This window comes from Ciona intestinalis, chromosome 2, assembly GCF_000224145.3.
Source record: "Ciona intestinalis chromosome 2, KH, whole genome shotgun sequence".
NCBI lineage: Eukaryota > Metazoa > Chordata > Ascidiacea > Phlebobranchia > Cionidae > Ciona > Ciona intestinalis.
This window is the reverse complement of record NC_020167.2, coordinates 2,672,527-2,691,214: the sequence shown is the minus strand read 5'-3', so window position 1 is coordinate 2,691,214 and position 18,688 is coordinate 2,672,527. Positions and strand designations below refer to the sequence as shown.

General features: G+C 36.1%; 4 protein-coding genes across 4 annotated transcripts; 1 reads left to right on the top strand and 3 right to left on the bottom strand.

Annotated features, from left to right (window-relative positions):
- Positions 1-3,625: 3,625 nt before the first annotated feature.
- LOC100183027 (40S ribosomal protein S3a) lies at positions 3,626-6,901 on the bottom strand. Its single transcript, XM_002125286.5, has 6 exons — positions 6,739-6,901; positions 6,418-6,568; positions 4,898-5,004; positions 4,524-4,683; positions 4,106-4,298; positions 3,626-3,778 (listed from the first exon to the last, which is right to left on the bottom strand). Exons 1-6 carry the CDS (start codon positions 6,798-6,800, stop codon positions 3,651-3,653), a joined length of 801 nt encoding a protein of 266 aa, XP_002125322.1. The 5' UTR covers positions 6,801-6,901; the 3' UTR covers positions 3,626-3,650.
- Positions 6,902-7,973: 1,072 nt separating this feature from the next.
- On the bottom strand, positions 7,974-10,277 carry LOC100185398 (actin-like protein 6B). Its single transcript, XM_002123985.5, has 3 exons — positions 9,339-10,277; positions 8,927-9,148; positions 7,974-8,332 (listed from the first exon to the last, which is right to left on the bottom strand). The coding sequence occupies exons 1-3, from the start codon at positions 10,170-10,172 to the stop codon at positions 8,117-8,119; spliced, it is 1,272 nt and encodes a 423-aa protein (XP_002124021.1). The 5' UTR covers positions 10,173-10,277; the 3' UTR covers positions 7,974-8,116.
- Positions 10,278-10,957: 680 nt separating this feature from the next.
- LOC100182212 (putative protein FAM10A4) lies at positions 10,958-16,918 on the top strand. The gene is made up of 8 exons (XM_002124780.4): positions 10,958-11,146; positions 11,432-11,580; positions 11,806-11,900; positions 12,018-12,145; positions 12,254-12,344; positions 12,460-12,582; positions 16,279-16,416; positions 16,472-16,918. The coding sequence occupies exons 1-8, from the start codon at positions 11,019-11,021 to the stop codon at positions 16,661-16,663; spliced, it is 1,044 nt and encodes a 347-aa protein (XP_002124816.1). The 5' UTR covers positions 10,958-11,018; the 3' UTR covers positions 16,664-16,918.
- On the bottom strand, positions 12,596-15,751 carry LOC104265388 (sarcalumenin-like). The gene is made up of 7 exons (XM_009859304.3): positions 15,550-15,751; positions 15,092-15,331; positions 14,678-14,782; positions 14,059-14,259; positions 13,742-13,916; positions 13,360-13,555; positions 12,596-13,177 (listed from the first exon to the last, which is right to left on the bottom strand). Exons 1-7 carry the CDS (start codon positions 15,596-15,598, stop codon positions 12,761-12,763), a joined length of 1,383 nt encoding a protein of 460 aa, XP_009857606.1. The 5' UTR covers positions 15,599-15,751; the 3' UTR covers positions 12,596-12,760.
- Positions 16,919-18,688: the final 1,770 nt, after the last annotated feature.

Sequence of the window (18,688 nt, the reverse complement as noted above, 5' to 3'; positions counted from 1 at the left end):
GGAAATGGAGTGCAGGTTAGAATAAGCCACGCAAAGGCAAGACTAACATTGCTGTCGTCATTTCCGCAGACGATTAAAGGGAACTCAGACTGGACAACGTCACATCCGTTTCGATCACGCGACAAAACTTATGTAAGTGATTACAGCGTGCCGTTTTGGTAAAGGTAAAGCAGCAGTAACAAACGATTATTTCAAGTTCGTATACTTGTCAGGCAATGCAGTAAGAATAAAGCAATCATTACACGCTTCTACACTTACTGCATCTATCGCATCGCGTGTCTTGCAGTCAGTATAGTCTAGTACTCTTGTCTCCCTTTCATGTGGTACACAGTACAGCTTGTATAGTGTACCACACTGTCGAACACTGTCAACTTATAGAGCTGCACTCACCGAACCGCGGACGCGTTTTATACGAAGTAGCGCCTTTGTTTCAAACTGACTAAATTACTTTATGGCGAATAATAGGGTTGCGGAAACCACCTGCTTAAGACTATATAGACCGCCCTTTGCACCTGGTATGCCGGTGGTTTTATTCTACACACAAATTGCGGCGGTAATTAGTCGATCTCTACAAAAAACAAACGACTAAATTATTTATTACACTTCTGCTTGTGCTAGAAAGTGAATAAACGATTCCTCCCCTAGTTAGAAGTCTGTTTTGCATCGGGTTGTTTAACAGCGAGTTAGCATTCCAGCTGATATTACTTTTTACAAAGTTAATAGATGTTCTTAACCAAAGAGTTTTCAGAAACACTGCCGCGTTTAACTCGAACCGAAATACAAGACCTACAAGTTATGGAAAATATAAATGATGACATATATGTCCCTAACTCCCTAATGTGTCTCGCCATGCTGGCAGAATCGGCTTAGGGATTGAGAATTGAGGATGTATCGTCGTAAAATTACTTTTTTTGCTAGCGACTTTCGGCGAGACGCGTTTCCGCGTTTAGATGACGTAATGTAGCTTTGTACGTGACCGTTCACTCGCCGAATCTAAACCGATTGTGTCGTTACATTAATATCTTCATCCTATTTATGCTGTTTTCTTTATTTATTTAACTAACACGTCGTGTAAAGTTCTAAACTATATGCGTTAAAGCTGGTTATTATCGGTTGAAACGAGTTTAAAGCAATTACATGATTGTAAGCTCGCAATAACGACGCATTAAGAAATGCTAATTAAGCTTTAGCAATAAAATCAAGCTGTCATATAAATACCTTTGCATTATAAAGAATAAATAACAGGTATGCATACCACGCAGATGCACAATATTGTTCTGAAATATAGATTTTAACTTTCCACGAAACGGCGTCGAAACTCGTTTGAAAACAGACAACTGTTTGTTTGCACGCATAGTATACAGACAACAACTTTACAGTCCACCGTACCCTCACAATTTTGACCACATGAATTTATTTACCAGTCAAATTGAAAAACGACGCTATCAAAACCAAAGAGTAAAGATGATGTAATCATTTTTTGGTCAAAACGCAGTCTCGCATACTCGCATAGTTTGTTATTACAAGGTTAAACATGATGGCGGCGGTTTAGTTTTGATGTCCGTTTGCTTACAACTTGTAAATACTGAAAGAAACGCATAGCGAATAGTATTACACATGGACCTATCATAAGACAACGTGAACATACATATTTACAACTAGATAATACCGTAATGAAAAGTAGCGGCTGGTATACCATATCACTAATGGGCGTTTTCCATTACTTAAATGTGCTAGCGTCTTTCAATGGTTAGTGCAAATGATATAATTTGCTACCGAATACCAGTTAATGAACGATTTATAACCACAGCCATGGCCAAACAGAATTCTTTCTAGTTGGTCGTAGTTCATTCGCAACCATGTATGCTTTGTCCAGCTGGTCTAACAACAAAATGGCAAGACAGAAAATGTTAAGTGTTACCTTTACCAAACAATTTTGGTCGCTTCGGAAAGTACGCAATCTGTTACCATTAATTATTTAGTACTGCCGGAATTACCAGAGCCCATACAGCGAAATGTATTTGGGCGTCATGGAACCATTATACAAATAAAGCATATGCAGTCTGGCAGGCAAATTGATGCAAAATGTCGGTGCCATTAAGCAAACTTAATCTAGAGTCCTATTACGACAGCCTCACGTGCTCAAATCGATGCTTATCAAGTTGCATTTAAAATAGGAATATCCACAACAACAGCTTCATTTAAACTGTTTGTCCTAAATATATGACATAAACTTTCTCCCAAAAGCTATAGTCTTTCGGTACTTCTTCCGTCTAAATTATTTAACATTTAGTCTCATGCAACAGTTGGAAGGCAAAGACTCCACCCTCACAAGTGGTAGCCACGCTGATTGCAAGCCGGCACGCGGCGTCGGTTCCGTGTTGCAAAGGTTGCGCGGCACATACCAGTTTCTTACACGGCCGCACAGAGCTTTGCGCTATATTAAAACAAACAGTACGCGCGCACACACACGCTGTTTGTATTGATCAGACGCGCAACTTCCTGCAACCACCTACCGTCCTGAGCATCCGGTGCTGTGATCTGCATGTCGCACAGCTTTATATAGACCCCGCATCCGTGTATACGAAATTGGAACTGGAAAATCTATCTCCGAAACTACTTGCCAACCTCGCATTTACAGTGGCAAGAATTTCATTCAACACGAGCAACTAAATGAAGTATTGCCAAAACGCACAATAAACGCAGGCATCAACGCACAAACCGGAGGTGATAATCGAGTTTAGAAAAAAACTGACACTGTTAAAGTGATATGGTACGGTGGGCAGACGTGACATCTTTATAGCACAACATTATCCAAATATCCTGATCGTGTTTTAACCAATTAACAACCGTCTGTGGGTGACGGAAGGATGCGTTTTATAAATTTTTAAATGGTTTTTGCTTACTACCAAATGGGACGAGAAAACAGAATAAAAAGCTATCCCGTCTTTTCCTACCCTAGTACATATACAAAAGCGTCAATGCAATAAATCGTGAATACAAAACCCGTGCGCGTTTCAACGCCTGAATTAAACAGATTAACAAAATACATTCGAAGTAAAATACTGCTTATAGGGATGTTAATCCTATTGAATGAGAAAGCTATTATTCAACCAGCAATTACACGCAACACACAAAGTCGGAAGTTTCACTCGCACCATAGATACTCTACTTAATACCTTGTACAGATGGAACTGGATTTTTAATTTTTTTGACCCACTAGCGACATCTCCCGTCCAGATTGACCAACATTAAAAAACACCGTCAAATTTCGCTCACTTTAAGTTGACCAAACCCCAAATCAATTGATGTGCAATTCAATGTGCGGTATATCATTTGATAGCAACAATACGTTATTCAACCCATGGAATACTCGAATAAAACTTATTGAGGGGTTTAGTCTTTAACCATTTAAAATAGTGCATGTCAAGCGTATTCTACCCACAGATGGATATATGTAACCAAAATTCACTTAGAACAGCAAGAGCATAACATCTATCGACACATAGTAACACAACAAGACTTCTACATTATATCAATAAATGAATAATTCAGTCTACACTACTTCACCAAACTCTTTTGAGCAACTGGTAAGCTACCGCGTAACAACAACCAACTACACTCATAAACTTGTTTTCCGATTTTATTATTTAAACGGAATCTTGGACTGGTGGTTCATAACTGTCACCGCCAGAGCGTTCCACCTTGGATCCAGTGTCGGACTTGGATTGGCCAGTTTTGGCACTTCCTTCACCATGCATCTCCATCAATCGACCAACTGCACAAAACAATGCATATAAAACATAGATGATATGGGTTACTAGGTAAATTATTAAACACACTAAAAGACAAGGTAAAAAACTTTACGTTTTTACAGTGCTACCTGATTGCAAGTTGCAGATATTTTCACCCTTCCCAGACATAGAAATTAAAAACACAAGTTTCACAAAAAAAATGGTGACCAACAAACATACAAGCTAAACTTATTTCTTGGCATTTAGGAAATTGTCAAGAACCAGAGATTCGGCTACATTTGGCTCCCTACCCCGACAACTAACACACTAGAGTATTAAGATTTAACTATCACTGAATCAAATTCACTCACGGTCAAGCTTTGGCTTCTTCAGCACCTTAACCTTTCTTATATGAACATCATGAAGAGGGTAAATGCCTTGGCAAGCCTTCTCAATATCCTTAGCAATGGAGTCAGGGATGAGTTTGTTCACGAGCTCACGAAGGTTACCGAGGTTCACCTCTCGTGTCATGATTTCGATCATCTTGGCTCGGATGTTAATCACCTAAAAGATGGACAAACATGGTTAGCAACTGGTACAGAAAAGTTTGCTGCTCACAGAACCCAGTACCTCTAATTTGTCAATGTGCGTAGTGTGTACCACTGGCACATTATCCACACTGCAAAACACACTGACATTTTAGAGAAAAACACTAAAACATAGATGGATCGTCATACAATAGTAATAATTATCCCATATATAATAATAGAAAGATTAAAATGATCCCACCTGCATGTGTTGGGCGTAAGATGTTTTTTTGATCTGATTGCTTCTCCTGTGAGTGAATCCAATGCAGAACATACGGACCTTGTATCCGTCAGTGGTTGATACATCACATGATGCTTCGATCAATGTTTGCCACTTTTTTACCATTGAGCATAACTTGTCCCTGTAAATAGTGGTTTAATAGAAATTAAAAATGGAATACACTAAAAAAATAGAGTTTTATAAATAATGTAAATTAAAAGGAGCTGACAGTTAATATCCAGTGAGTTATAGCATCGGTCTCCTGCCCAAATCCTGGGTCCTTAGGAACTTCACTTAAACAAAATTATCACCGACAAGCCCTAATACCCAAGAAATCTACTGATATAAAATAATACCTGGTGAGACTCATGCCATGGAAGTTGGTGAGACAATGTTTGCCTTGAACATCTTCAACAATCAACTTCATCTTTCGATAAGTTGATTCGTCGCCATGCAAATCAGCCTGCAATTCATTAAGTATAATCTCAAAATTATAAAATAATTACAATGTGCTAGGGATGTGCCAAGCCGAGCCCGAACTCAAAAGCTCGTGCCCGAGCGTCTTGTTGCACGCAAGAGCGAAAAATATTGAAAATGAAAAAAAGTAAAGCTACTAAGAGATAACGAGACTAGTCAGCGTAGCTTTCTCTTTAATTGTTTTTTGTTCGTTGTGAATTTGCTCTCTCGCAAAAAACGAATCGCAACGTCAGCAATTTGCCCGTATCGAATTACAGCCGGTGACGAATTACACAAGCCCTATGTTTGCGTATGAGATTTTAAATAAAAAGCCAAAAACCCTTAAACTTTTTTATAATGAAATAATATAAATTGCTGCAACCACGGTTTTGCAAGCACATGCCAACCCCCTTTACCGCAGACACGCACGCAGCCAGAAAGTGCTAAGACGCACACACACGCGTTGCATTCAATATAACATTTCTTCACTTGCAATTGGAACAATTTTTTATTCAATTATTACGTCACGTGTCCTATCGCAATTTAACTATTAATTATGACGTTTCATAATATAACAATCGGGAGAATGTGCCCACTGCCCAAGTTGGGCAGCCCAACCAGCCATGAGATCAAAACATCGTGTATGAGCGTCATATTTTTACACTCTGCGTCGGCAGATGAAATAAAGGAAGACGCATGCGGTAGCATACATTCCACACGTAACAAACGAAGCAATCGTTGTGAATTTATTCTGGTGAAAAATGACGTAATGAAACTCTGGTTCTCGTGCGGTGGCATCAAACGATGTTTTTTGGCTTCTGTCCAAGCTCCGGCCAGGACGATACTTTGTAATATCTATAGTCGAATATAACCGTTACATTATCCAAGATGAACATGCGTAGAAACTTGCTAGTTGCGCCACTAGCTGTAACAATTATAAATATTTTTTTAATTAAACACGTTTTGTATGAATTTTACATTTTGCAACAGTAAAAATTACGAAACGAGACGCGTCTTTAACCGCAAACCACGAGTTCTGTATTATTTTAATTAGCGACGCATTCGTGCCGAGCTTTTCGTTAAAGCTCGGCGAACCCAAGCTTTTTCAACTTCAGCACATCCCTACAATGTGCACATGCGCATATAACATACTATACATGCATGTCCTGAAATGTCAAATTAATTATGATAGTTTGCGTAAATAATCTGGTACGTATAGCGTGGTTTGAATGTACAGTATAATTTACACTGTTTTTGAGAATTTGGTCAAAAGGAAATCTCTTGGACCTAACCTGTTTACTCATAGTTAAAGAACCCTTGCTATTTGACCAAAAAAATAGAAAAATTTATTATTAAACTTTAATAAAGTTATCTATGTCAACTAGATTATTATGTATGTATAATAAAGAAATGTGTTTACCTGATTGCACTCAAAGACTCGGCCTTTTAAACCATCAGCTGCAATTTTTGTTCCAACGGTTCTTGACACCAAAGTTTTACCGATTTGACGGTTTTTGAACACGGCTGGAGCCTTTACATCATACCAATCCTTCTTGGAGAATGGGTCGACGCTTAAGAAAAAACACTCGTAAAAAATAGAAAATGTTTCGATAGTACAATATCACTATGCCTATTATTATCCGTCTACATCTGGATCAACTGACTATAATAATATCTTATTGGCAATTTTTCTGGATCTGTAAACTATTTTTAAATATTTTAATTAAATATTATCACTTACATCTTCTTTTTTCCACCCTTTTTGCCCCCTTTGGTCAGGCGTTTATTTTTACCCACGGCCATCCTGCACTGTGTTGAAAAGAGACCGGATTTAGTCTCGAGCGCAGTGCTTTCGTTATCAGTGTTACCGAATTATTTTTCGTTTTTTTAACAATAGAAACAAAGGTTATAAAATAAGAAAAATGAATAAATAGTTCGAATATGTTAAAACTATTAACTCGCTACATGTTTTTTTTATATTTTATCAGTGAATTTATCAATGAAATACTTGTAAATATTGTACCATTTTTAATTTAAAGAGTCTATTGGTAAAAATACACATTCTTATGAGAACACTGAAAGACAAAACATGCATATCAAAATTAGTAAACTAATTTTTCAATGAAAAGTGTGTTGTATTCGGTTGTACGTTAGGTTGAAATAGTAAAATGTCGAAACGAATAGTGGACATCAACAAAAAATTAGCATATTTAACCCACCCGAGGGCAGGACCAAAGTTAAAGACTTTCCACCCTTTAGTTCTAAAGGATAAGATTGAGAAAGCGTCAAGAACAAGTGGAGTGCAAAACAAGTGTACGGATCAATACAACGACTTGTTAAACTGTCTCTCTGACAATGATTTCATGAACTCCAGATGCTCAAAAGAGTTAGCGACTTTGCTTACTTGCGAGAAAAAGCAGCAAGCGGAGTTGACTACACAAGCAGAATTGCAAAAGAAAGGCCAAACACTGGATGGATCAGTGGACAAGGAAACAAAAAATAAACTTCTTCAGATGTATCCAACCTCTTTTAACAAAAAAGCAATGGACATTCAGCGGAATAACTACATTACTTTACCATCTCACAGGAAAAAAACTGTTCCCAATATGGACCCTGGAAGACCTTTTAATAAACGTTGAATTTCTAATTTTCTATACCCTATGTATGTGTTGTTAAGCTATGTCATAAATTACAAAGTCACCTTCTTTTTACTTTACATTAAATTATACAAATTAAAATTCTCCTAGGTATTAAGTGAGTAGTAACTAGTTCAAACATTAAAACTATGTTTCGGTTGGGTGGAATGCCAGGAGCTGCTCCAAGTGCTGATGAACTAAAAAAAGCAAAAGAAGAAGAAATAAACAATGTTAAATTCAATGTGAAGGTCTTCCTTACTGCTTGTGTGACATTGAAAGTGATTGCATTCACCTACAACAAACTTACTTAGTAAACATCATTTTACTTGACATATCTGTGCTACCTTTTCACACGATTTTATTTTATACAACAAATCAAGAATGGCAGTTCTACTGTTGAAATGCTGCAAAGTGAATCGACCAAGAATTTAACCAATCTGGCCTTAAAATTCAATATTATTTTTGAAGTCATTGCAAATAAATTCAAGGACACTTGCGGTCCACACATGTTTTCCCCCCTTCTTCATACTCCAGCTTCGAGATCCACATCTGTTGGAAAGTACCGAGAGAGGCAAGAATGGAACCACCAATCCATGGGGAGAATTTGCGCTCAAGAGAGCTTGTACTTGCATTTATTTTGAGTTTCATACTGGGAGGAGTTTTACTTGCTAGTTCATTACTTAGACGTTCGGTGAATCCCTGGAATAATTTTAAACGAATAGTACAAGTTTATACTGCAGCAGTGCAGTTATATATTTAACAACAAAACCAAAGGATAACTGATTTAGCATTAAATTTTTAGCGGTGGATATTATAAAATAATGTTTTTATTACTGTTTCCATAGTGGTTTAACAGAACAGTGAGTAATAGGGTAAAAACTAAAAACACAACACTTTAAATATTTAAAGAGTCAAAGTATTGTTTGTTTAACTTAAAATGAACTTGAATGTAACTGACTTTGTCCTCACATAGCCGGAAAATGACAGTTGTTATAACACAAGTGTTGTTTCATACCCTCGTTCCAGCTTGAGTTACAATGTATGCTATTTTGTGGGTTTTATTTTTTTTGATTTTATTCGTATTATGTAAGAATGAGAATTTGAGAAAGGTGAGAAATTGCTGTTACGTGTCTTGCCTAAGAACACGTATTTCCACAATAGTAGCATCGCCAAGCCTTTAACCCATTACCTCTGGGTTAGAGGCAGGCGCGCTAACTACTTTGTAGTGGCACCGTATGTTCTATGTTGTTCAAAAAATTCAAACTTAAAAGGTCAAGTTAATTCTAAACGAACCTGCAGAAGGCTATTTCCACCTGTTACAATGACACTATTATACAACCCTGGTCTGATGTCCACATCACACATGTTAATACAGCTAGAGACAACATGTGGCACACCAAGCATAGAGTTTGGTGCAGCACCTCGGATCCTAGATGGGTTAAATAGATTTTCCACAACGGAAAGCCGCTCAACACCAAACTCTCTGTTGTAGCCATTCGGAAATGTGTATGAGACCTGTTTTAAATATGTTTCTATGGTTGCTTGTGCTGTACATAATGATTTTAGGTTGGGGTAAAATTATAGTAAATTAGTAACCATGCTTACTATTAAGACAGGATCACTTAATTTAGATGTCTAAAATCAGGCAAGTGGGAAGTAATACAATGTATACAAAAAGAATAGCCAGCAATCTAGCACAATATACCTTTGGCATGTTTACATGCTCTTGTTCAAAATTTTCAGAGTCAGCTACTTGTAGAACATTGACAACAAATTCATTCAGTGTATGATTGATCATGTACTTTCTCCACGACTCTGTGACCTCTGGTAGATTCTTTTTCTTTTCCCATTTTGGTGGAGCTTCTGGCTTAACCTCTTCTTTGCTAGCAACCATGTAATGTGGAATCACATCAATGTTAAGCGATTGAAGCATCTCCCGGCATTGCATGAGCACAAAGTCTCCACCAAGTGGTGATTTTACAATTCGCTGTTGAAGCACATAACCGTCATGGACTGCAACAGCAGAAGTATGTGTTGAACCACTATCCAGCACCACACCAGTGGATCGACCATTAGCAAAGGCGGAGAGAACTGGTGACTTGCACAAAAAGAAAGCTGGCACATTATATTTTTCAAACATAAGTTCAGATGCCTTTTCTCTTTTACTTCGTTCATTCCATGCAGGTTCTGACATGAGGACAGGGTGAAGTTCCGAATCACTTCGAATATAACGTTTGTATGTATGATTTATCACATCCTCAAACAAATCCCAATCATTGATCATTCCATCTAACATTGGGGTGATGATATTATTGTTTTTCTTTGGAAAAATCAACTGATTTGTGTCAATGCTGAGTTTTCTTTCGGGTTTGTTTTCTCCTCCATCAGACTCCATTTGTTCAATGACTTCCAGTCCCAAGTGGGTCGGGAAGTCTGCCTTAGGACAGTCTTCCCCAGCATATCCTGCACGTACAGTGTTGGAGCCAATATCAAACACTAACGCTCCAACTTCATCTCCACCATAAACACCACCACTCATGATTGTATTAACCTATTCCAGATTACCTAAAACGCTGAAAGTGGCCTTCTTTAATCTGTAATGCTACAATTTTAAAAATAAGGTGAAGAGTGAAATATTTTTCTGACTTTGTCTTTAATAACAACATGATCTATGTACATATAAATACACGCATGTGATATGCAAATAATATAGAGTATTGCTAACCCGTGTGGCGGAGCGTTTGCCATTAACCTCGAAACTGTTTTTTTTTTCAATATAAAACAGTCGCTATACTAATATTACTGAAAATGAGGTTAGACCAACCCTATGATGTTCATTTATTTTGTTATTAAATAAATCTTTTATCAACAACGGGCTTCCCGGGCTAAACATATATATAAATTTTCCCTCCCATCACAAAAAAAGAAAACTTTTTGACATAAAGTTAGTATAAAAGAAATATCCGAAATTTTAACTACAATATTGCTGAGGCCTGTATACCTTAAGTTTCCGCATAATCAAATTTGACCATTTAATACAAAACTTCAACGGTTGTAAATGCAAACCAAATGGGATTACCGACTTTCGCGCCAAAGTTATTGTTTTTAGTTTGTTTACTTATCGACATTCAACGAAGCGTGACAAAATTCGAGCGTGTTCTTAATTCCATTGCAGCGGTTGTTGTTTACAAAGAGCACGTTGTGCTGAGCGGTGTTATGGAGTTAACGTTTAATTTTACATTTTATGTAGTTAACTTTTAATTTTATATTTTCATTTAAGTTTTGTCAAACAAAAACCGATGTTACTCACCGCAGTATATCTTGTTCAATTTCAGCGCAAGTAAGGTATATTCTTGGTGAGTATACAACAACAACCTGCGAAGCCATGGAGGCATTCGGAATTACAAAAGATAAGCTAAGCATGCTGGAGCAGTTCATTAAACTTATCAAGTTCAACACTTCAATTCTCCATACACCTGAATTGAAATTCCTTAAAGACTGGCTTGTTGATGAGTAAGCAATATTGATTTTACATATAATATGTTGTTGTTTCATTGTAGGAATTTTTGTTAATCTTAACATACCGGGATAGGTTTTATTTGATATATAGGCAAAGCAATGTTTATATACGGATTCTAGTTTTAATGTTGTTAATTTTTATTGTATTTTAATATAAATGATAATACACTTGAAACATCAAACAAATATTTATGTAAAAAAGTTATATATAATATATATATATATATATATGAATTTTATTTTACCCTTACATCAAAAATAAAAACAATTTATTTTTAGCATGAAAGCAACATTGCCAGATCCGCCTGCAACTGAAGCTAATGGTGACAAACCATCATATGCTGAAGCTGCTTCAGGAAAGTCAGCATGGTCAAAGAAGGAAAGTTCTGAGGAAGAGGAGGAAGAAGAAGATGAGGAAAGTGATCTTGGTATGAAAAAGTAGATAGGACCTTGCCTTGCTTTAGTGGCGTAGTCAGAATGTGATGCGGATCCTTTTTATATAATGCATAAAGTAACCATACCTTGTAGCATAAAGCAATGTTTTATAATAAAGTTTAACCCCACCCGCTTGCCCTTTGTAAATTACTGTCTAAGCCCCTGCTTTGGTCTGCATTTTGATAAAGTAAGATCAGCAGAAACATTGCTTTTTTCAGATATCGACATGGAAGGAGTGATTCCTGGTGATACTGATCCACCTCAAGACATGGGCGATGACTCAAAAGAAGCAACGGAAGAGGAGCAGGATGAGGTAATTGTTTTTACCAGGATATTAAATAATAACTTATGAGGACAGTTGTCATCAGTATAAAAATATAGGGGTGAGGAAACTGTTGACATTGTTCACTGACCACTGTGTGTACTTTAGGCTATGAAGATGAGAAGACTGGGCATGGAAGCAATGAGTAATGGAGACAACGAAGGAGCTATTGAACATTTTACTGCTGGAATCAAATTGGATAATACGAAGACTGTTCTATTTGTAAAGAGAGGAACGTAAGTTTGTAGATTTGATAATTGCAATAAAGATATGGGGTTTTAAATTGCTAAGTTGAACTTAATTGGGATATCTATAAACAATTAAATAACCTGCATTATTTTTAGAGCATACTTACGGTTGGCAAAACCAAATGCTGCCACACGTGATGCAAAGAAGGCACTTGAAATTAACCCAGATTCTGCAGCTGCATACAAGGTGTGTTGAGTATTACTGTGTTTTCCTTTCACTTTATATCATTGGTTGCAACTTGCAATATCATTGGTTGCAACTTGTCATTGGTTGCAACTTGCAACAATCTTGTGCCATGCAGGTTCTTGGTAAGGCTGACAAATTTCTTGGAAATTGGGCAGAGGCTTGCCACAACTTTGAAGTCGCCCAAAAGATTGATTACGACGATGAAATTCATGATTTGTTAAAGGAAATCAAACCAAAGGTAAAATTTAAACCCTTTTATTAGTTGAATTAAAGAAACTCTCCAAAGCAATTAAAAACATAAATGTATGTAATTTGTTAAAACATTTGGTTACAAAGTGCTTTGAGCACACAGGAACTTGGAGAAATAATGCAAATACAGTGAACAGTCAAGCTAAGTTAACAGAAGAATAAAAGTCTTACAGTTCAGTTTTACTTAGTTGGTTGACAGATGGTAGTAGACCAGGTAAACTTGTTGTGATGGCAGTTTCAAGGTCATCCATTGGGCAACCTGAGAAATACCCACAATGCTGTTCCAAAGACATGAATTCAGTTAGTGGGTTGTGTGTGAAAAAATCCTTGTAAATCTCAGGGTCGGGTAAATCAAACGGACTGATGTTGTGCTTAGAAGTTACTGCTTTATAAATGTCGAATCTCTTTGGATTGTTAAGAATTTCATATTTTACTTGCTCTTGGTTGCTTAAAAAGCTTCTTTCAGTTTTGAACTTAGCAAGGTATTCATCAACTAAAAGTGCATGAATTCGCACACGCACTGCGTGCTGTCGAATCAATGCGATTTTATTCTCCAGGCGATTTTCAATGATGTCATTTAGATCCTGAAAACTGCATAGTTTAGAATACCGCTTTAACCTATTCATACAACAGTAAAAAAGGGGTAGGTAAGGCAGTAGTTATCTAATTTAAATGTAGACAATTTTTCCCACAAGGTATTTGCTTTTGTTAAAATACTAGACTCTGACCATGTTAAAATATTTAAGGTATTCATTAATAAATAAACCTGCAGTACAGATACTTCCTCTTGTTTAAATAGATCGCTGTTTGTGTTGAGTTTGTATTCATAAGGCCAGTAGGATCCAGTGTAAACACGTGGTGGTTCTGTTACATTAATTAGCGGGGCCAAGCTCCAAAACAATGCTCCGTACACTCGCATTAACTCCTGTGATGCGATGCTGTCTGCTTTGTTTAGTATTATCCTGAATGATTAATGTTTGGTTTATGCTCAGAATAATCCACTGTAGTTTTACAGAACTTAACCAACAGAATTATTGATGATTACATATAAAAGTAGACTTAAGAAGTTGTGTTTTGATTTTCATAGTTCGAGTGGGGAGTCCCAACTTTTCGTCTTTCAATTGATGATCACATAACCTGTTTTTTACCTTATTTGAGATTCTTTTCCTTTTAACTGTTGAAACAAAGTTTCAAGTTCAGATCCAACATCTAACTTCGTTGGATCAAACACAACAAAAATAAGTGCGGCGTGATCAATAAACCATTGCATGACTTTATTGAATGGATAACCTCTTTCTTGCTGCTTGCGATTTTCTATGATACCTGTTGGTCAAGTGTGTCACACAATCATTAAAATGAGGTGGTCTCTTAAATTCGTTCAATGGTATTGTGCATTTACTATAAAGGTGAAGTAGTGTTGTTCCTGCACTTTACATCCAGTTCACCAACTATAATGTGCATTTACCTGGTGTGTCAACAAAGGTCACTTTCTTTAGTAAAGGATGAGGTAGTCCGATACCGCCAAACTTTTCTATGAACCCTTGCCCATATTTTTCCAGTGGCGAAAATTCTTTCATCTTATCTGACACAAGTACAGCACCTTCTGTGTTTTTTATGCTTGTCTCATAACCCACTACAGTAAACTCTGATGTGGTGGGCTCAGCACCTAAAGAGCAAGAAATTATGTACCAGTACTTTTCTGTTACTGTGTGCAACACTTTAGCTAACAAAAATTGCTTTTCTCCCAAATCCTCTGTTTGGGAAGCTTTTACTATCAATCATTCTGCAAATAGCTTGTTGGTAATATTTAATGCCTAAAAAACTTGTATGCAAAATACGCGCAAAACTGTACATAAAAAAACTCTTAGGACAAAAATCCAGATTAAAAAAATTGCTAAAAATGTCCTCACAAAATACAAATTATCGTTACCAATTTCATTTATTTAAATTAATAGGAAACCATAAACTAAAACAAATTAATAGGAAACCATAAACTAAAACACAAAAAAAGCCTGTGCTTCTTGCAGGTCAAAGTAAGAGTATAACTTACAAACTTAAACATCGCTATCACATCCTTAACTTACCGACCCGGAGAATATCAGTGTCAAGAAAATAATTGATCATTGAAGTTTTTCCTGTACTCCATGGACCCAAGAACAAAATAATTGGTTTCGATTGAATTTGTCCGACTTAAACAACAAAAAGGGATAATTTGAACAATAAAATAACCACAACTGAATTGTTAACCGACACTCACATATACTAGCCATTTTGCAATTAACACACGTTACTTGAACACAGTACACCAGTGATTTACATATTGTTTTGCTTGTGACACCTTTTAGAGCTCACCTTTTCTAACTAAACTTTTGTGACACTTCACTATAAATAGTATAAATACATCTTTGTGTTAAATTGGTATACTCTCGGGCTTGGCGACCTTTTTAAGTTTATAAGGCCCAGTCTGGGAAACCGTTTATACGTTACTTTTCATTCACCTGTTACATCTGTACGAATTGGCAAATAGTTATAGTTGTATGCATCCTCCATTGGCTTAATGTCACGCTTGTATATCTTCACCAACTGTTCCAACACTAATTTTTCATGAGGTGCACGAGGTGTCTCGAAACGAAGCGTTTTATGAATTAAATCTCTTGGTCTTAATCCAAGGGTGTCACGATTCCTTGCACTTGCCTTGGATGAATCATACTCGCGACCATTTCTTCCATAAACTTGCTCTGTAAAATAGCCGTTATAATAATAATAATAACATAATTTAGTTCCAAATTAAATACCAAAAAAGTTACTAAATTATTATTGAGACTTTGTGATATTAGTTATACGAGAAATTCATTCGGAAGTCGCAACATTTTATTTAGTTTTGATATAAAAGTAACTTTTAAAAATCGGCTTGCAATATAAAAAAAAATACATTAAAAAAGCGTACGTGACTCACCCAAGATTGTAAACAGGGTATAAGTTACAAATTGCCCACACAATTTCATTTTTGTTTGTCAAATATCTAGTCTAGACTCGAGTTCGACTCGGTAAAGAGGCCTAATGTTGGAAATTTGATTCGCAAATTATGGGGTATTTCCCCTCGCTTGGTGTTTTCGCGTACCCTAAAGCAGAGCCATAGAAATAACGAGTAGACCAACCCATTGTTACGTAAAACACATATTGAACGGCAATTTGGGTCCAAAATAACACAGTAGGTATAGGGAAAATGTATGTTTTTCGATAAATTACAGAAAAACTTGGGCCTAAAAACAAATTTAAAGGTTGAAAAATGTAAAAAACATGTGTTATTTGTTTTCTGTGTCAAAAAAAGTCAAAAATTAGAATTAGAAGCGGTTGATTTGAGACATTTCAGTCATTTAATGCGGCTAAATTTATACATTTTTTCTAAAAAATGTTTGGTAAGGTAAATAGAAGCTGTTTTACACCTTCCCACAATAGGAAAACACAAACAAAACTTAACAAGTTCGTTTAAACCCATTGTCAAAGTCACCACTTTTGCTCTATTTTGGACACACATAGACGGCAGTTGGACTACTCGGTGTTTATACGACTCTGCCCCAAAGCAGTCTGTCTACATAGAAATTTAATCTTTAATGTGTTACTCAAGAAAAACTCAAAAATGGGCGGGTCGAATTCGGTAATATCAAATTTGTTTCATTTGCAGGCAACAAAAATTCGAGAACACACAATGGCGCGTGAGAGAAAGAAGAAAGAAAAGGAAATCGCGGCAAGAATAAAAAGAGTAAAGAAAGCTCAAAAGGCGCAGGAGAAAGCAAAAAAAGAACAAGAAGAACGAGAAAGGGTAACTGGTGTTTTAGTTATTTTTAAAGCCTTTACCAATCTACGGCATTCATTAGGCGGAGGCTGAACGAATGAGAAAGGAAATGCCGGGAATGTTCAATTTCACCGGTGCTCAGGACATGCCGGATTTTTCGAGCTTTGCGAAGCAGAAATCAAATGAAGCCCCCGACCTTGGCCAAGATAAAATGGAAGAAACTGAAGACGAACCGAAGATTTTTGAAGTTCCCACCGACATTGACCTCGACTGAACAACCGCGCATGTGTCGTATTTGAACGCTGATCGTGACGTTTCCGATACCATATTAGTTGTACAAAAAGTCAAAATTGCTGAGCGATAATATGTTGCAACTGAATTTCGTTTGTTTACCAACCACGATTTGTTTTTTGACCGAAACGTTTCTTGTTTGAATGTGTTGTATTACAAATGTTTTACCACCAATAGACGCTAGTGAGTTGTCTAATCATGCATGTGTGTTAAACTAAATATATGCTTTGGTACACTACGGTAAGTGCTGCTGCAGAATGTTGCCGACCACACAGGTATAGTCAATTCCTATCAGGTGTGCGTATCAACCAAGTAGTAAGAAATTTAACGGAACAGGTACAGGTGTGAGCGTATAAATAACATTATGACAGCAATGGGTCGGTTATTTCTTTTTAAAAGAAACTTGTCCTGTTAAAGTATATGTGTTTTCGTTAATGTTCGTGTTTGTTATTTTTAGTGTTTTGTATTTTGTTAAGATTTGTTGCCATGTCGTCAGACATCGTTAAACAACATAAAGAAAATGACAATAAAAACAACAACTCGAAAACGTAAGTTCGTAGATTACATCTAAACCTATTACGCGTGTGGTGTACAATTGTACATACTTATCATTTATATAAGTTTATACTTTGCTCATTAAAAACGAACTTCCTTCAAACACGATAAAAACAACAATACAACTAACTTTTAGGAAAAAAGTCAAAATATATACGCCTATAGTGGTTTATACAATCTTATTGAACCTTCGCGACCCGTTTTCGTTTACTTGGCCTAGTTATTCTTTGCCCAACACGTAATGTAAAAGGGGAGGTGGTGTAAACTGAAGCAATCTGTAGTTTTTCCATTGGATACTAAATCGGTATGTGAATTTGATTTGAATAAGCTTGTTACATTTAATAATAAAAACACAGAGTTTGTTTTATCCTCAGTTGGGTAATTATGTTAGGGTAAGATGTTATATTGTTCATTTTTCCACACGGTATAGTAGGGTGAGGGAAGATGGGACACCTTTAACACATAATAACCAAATATCCTGATCGTGTTTTAAACAATTAACAACGATCTATGGGAGCCGTGAGGATAAAGTTTCATAAAAAATCGTTGAATGTTCATTTACTACCAAATTGGAGGAAAAAATAGATTGAAAAGGTGTCCCATCTTTCCCCACCCTACTATATATAGTGAACAAAGAACTATCTAAGAATTATATAACCGTATCCTCATGTGCCTAAAACGCGTTGTCAATTGTTTAAAAAAACGATAGAAAATATGGAACATTATGTGCTATAGGTTTCCCATATTTTACAATAGTATATATAGTACAATGGGGGAAAATAGGACACTTAAGCACATTTTGCCAAACATTTCCAAAATCAAAATAGATGACGGTTTTGGGGTAATACCCCGAATTAGTACTATTATTCCTTTTTTAATTGACAACAATTTAATAAAATATAATAAAACACACACGGAGTTATTTAGCTATCCGCACAACAAGTGAAATTTTACAAATTCGAAAACACACAGGGTAAGATAGGACAGTTTAAAATCAATGTTAATTTTAATTATTAAGTGTATTTATAAATATAGGAATATACGTAAATAACACGAAATAATACTGTACGGTTTGAAAATTAAGTCTAAACATTTTTTCTTGCCCTACTGCTATAGTTTTTAACATGTTACCTATACATTATATTATTGCATAACAATTGGTATTGTTTGAACGACAATGGGTAATGTTCGAAAATCAATGGATAAATATTGTATCCTACAAATGTATATGAACTTGTAAAAACGGAAAATTGATTATAACTATTGATAAAGTTTTTACTTTTGCTACAAATTGGGTATTACTACTCTCTTTTTGGCACAAGCCACTTCTCATAAATTATCACCAAGTGCAAATGACCAAATTTCGAATATATTTTCAAAATATTATCTTTTTATTATATCAGTATCTTATAGTTGAATAACCCCTGAGGTATAAATTACTAAAATCACTAGG

Excerpts from the sequence above, each read along its gene's own strand:
- LOC100183027 (XM_002125286.5), bottom strand. The coding sequence starts at position 6,800 with ATGGCCGTGGGTAAAAATAAACGCCTGACCAAAGGGGGCAAAAAGGGT. Across the intron at positions 6,569-6,738 it reads AAGGGTGGAAAAAAGAAGAT|CGTCGACCCATTCTCCAAGA; the intron begins GTAAGTGATAAT and ends TTTTTTCTTAAG. Across the intron at positions 5,005-6,417 it reads GAGTCTTTGAGTGCAATCAG|GCTGATTTGCATGGCGACGA; the intron begins GTAAACACATTT and ends AATGAATTGCAG.
- LOC100185398 (XM_002123985.5), bottom strand. The coding sequence starts at position 10,172 with ATGAGTGGTGGTGTTTATGGTGGAGATGAAGTTGGAGCGTTAGTGTTT. Across the intron at positions 9,149-9,338 it reads AGCATGTAAACATGCCAAAG|GTCTCATACACATTTCCGAA; the intron begins GTATATTGTGCT and ends TATTTAAAACAG. Across the intron at positions 8,333-8,926 it reads GTGGAAATAGCCTTCTGCAG|GGATTCACCGAACGTCTAAG; the intron begins GTTCGTTTAGAA and ends AAATTATTCCAG.
- LOC100182212 (XM_002124780.4), top strand. The coding sequence starts at position 11,019 with ATGGAGGCATTCGGAATTACAAAAGATAAGCTAAGCATGCTGGAGCAG. Across the intron at positions 12,345-12,459 it reads ATTCTGCAGCTGCATACAAG|GTTCTTGGTAAGGCTGACAA; the intron begins GTGTGTTGAGTA and ends TGTGCCATGCAG. Across the intron at positions 12,583-16,278 it reads TAAAGGAAATCAAACCAAAG|GCAACAAAAATTCGAGAACA; the intron begins GTAAAATTTAAA and ends TTTCATTTGCAG.
- LOC104265388 (XM_009859304.3), bottom strand. The coding sequence starts at position 15,598 with ATGAAATTGTGTGGGCAATTTGTAACTTATACCCTGTTTACAATCTTG. Across the intron at positions 15,332-15,549 it reads TACCCTGTTTACAATCTTGG|AGCAAGTTTATGGAAGAAAT; the intron begins GTGAGTCACGTA and ends GCTATTTTACAG. Across the intron at positions 14,783-15,091 it reads AATTCGTACAGATGTAACAG|TCGGACAAATTCAATCGAAA; the intron begins GTGAATGAAAAG and ends TTGTTGTTTAAG.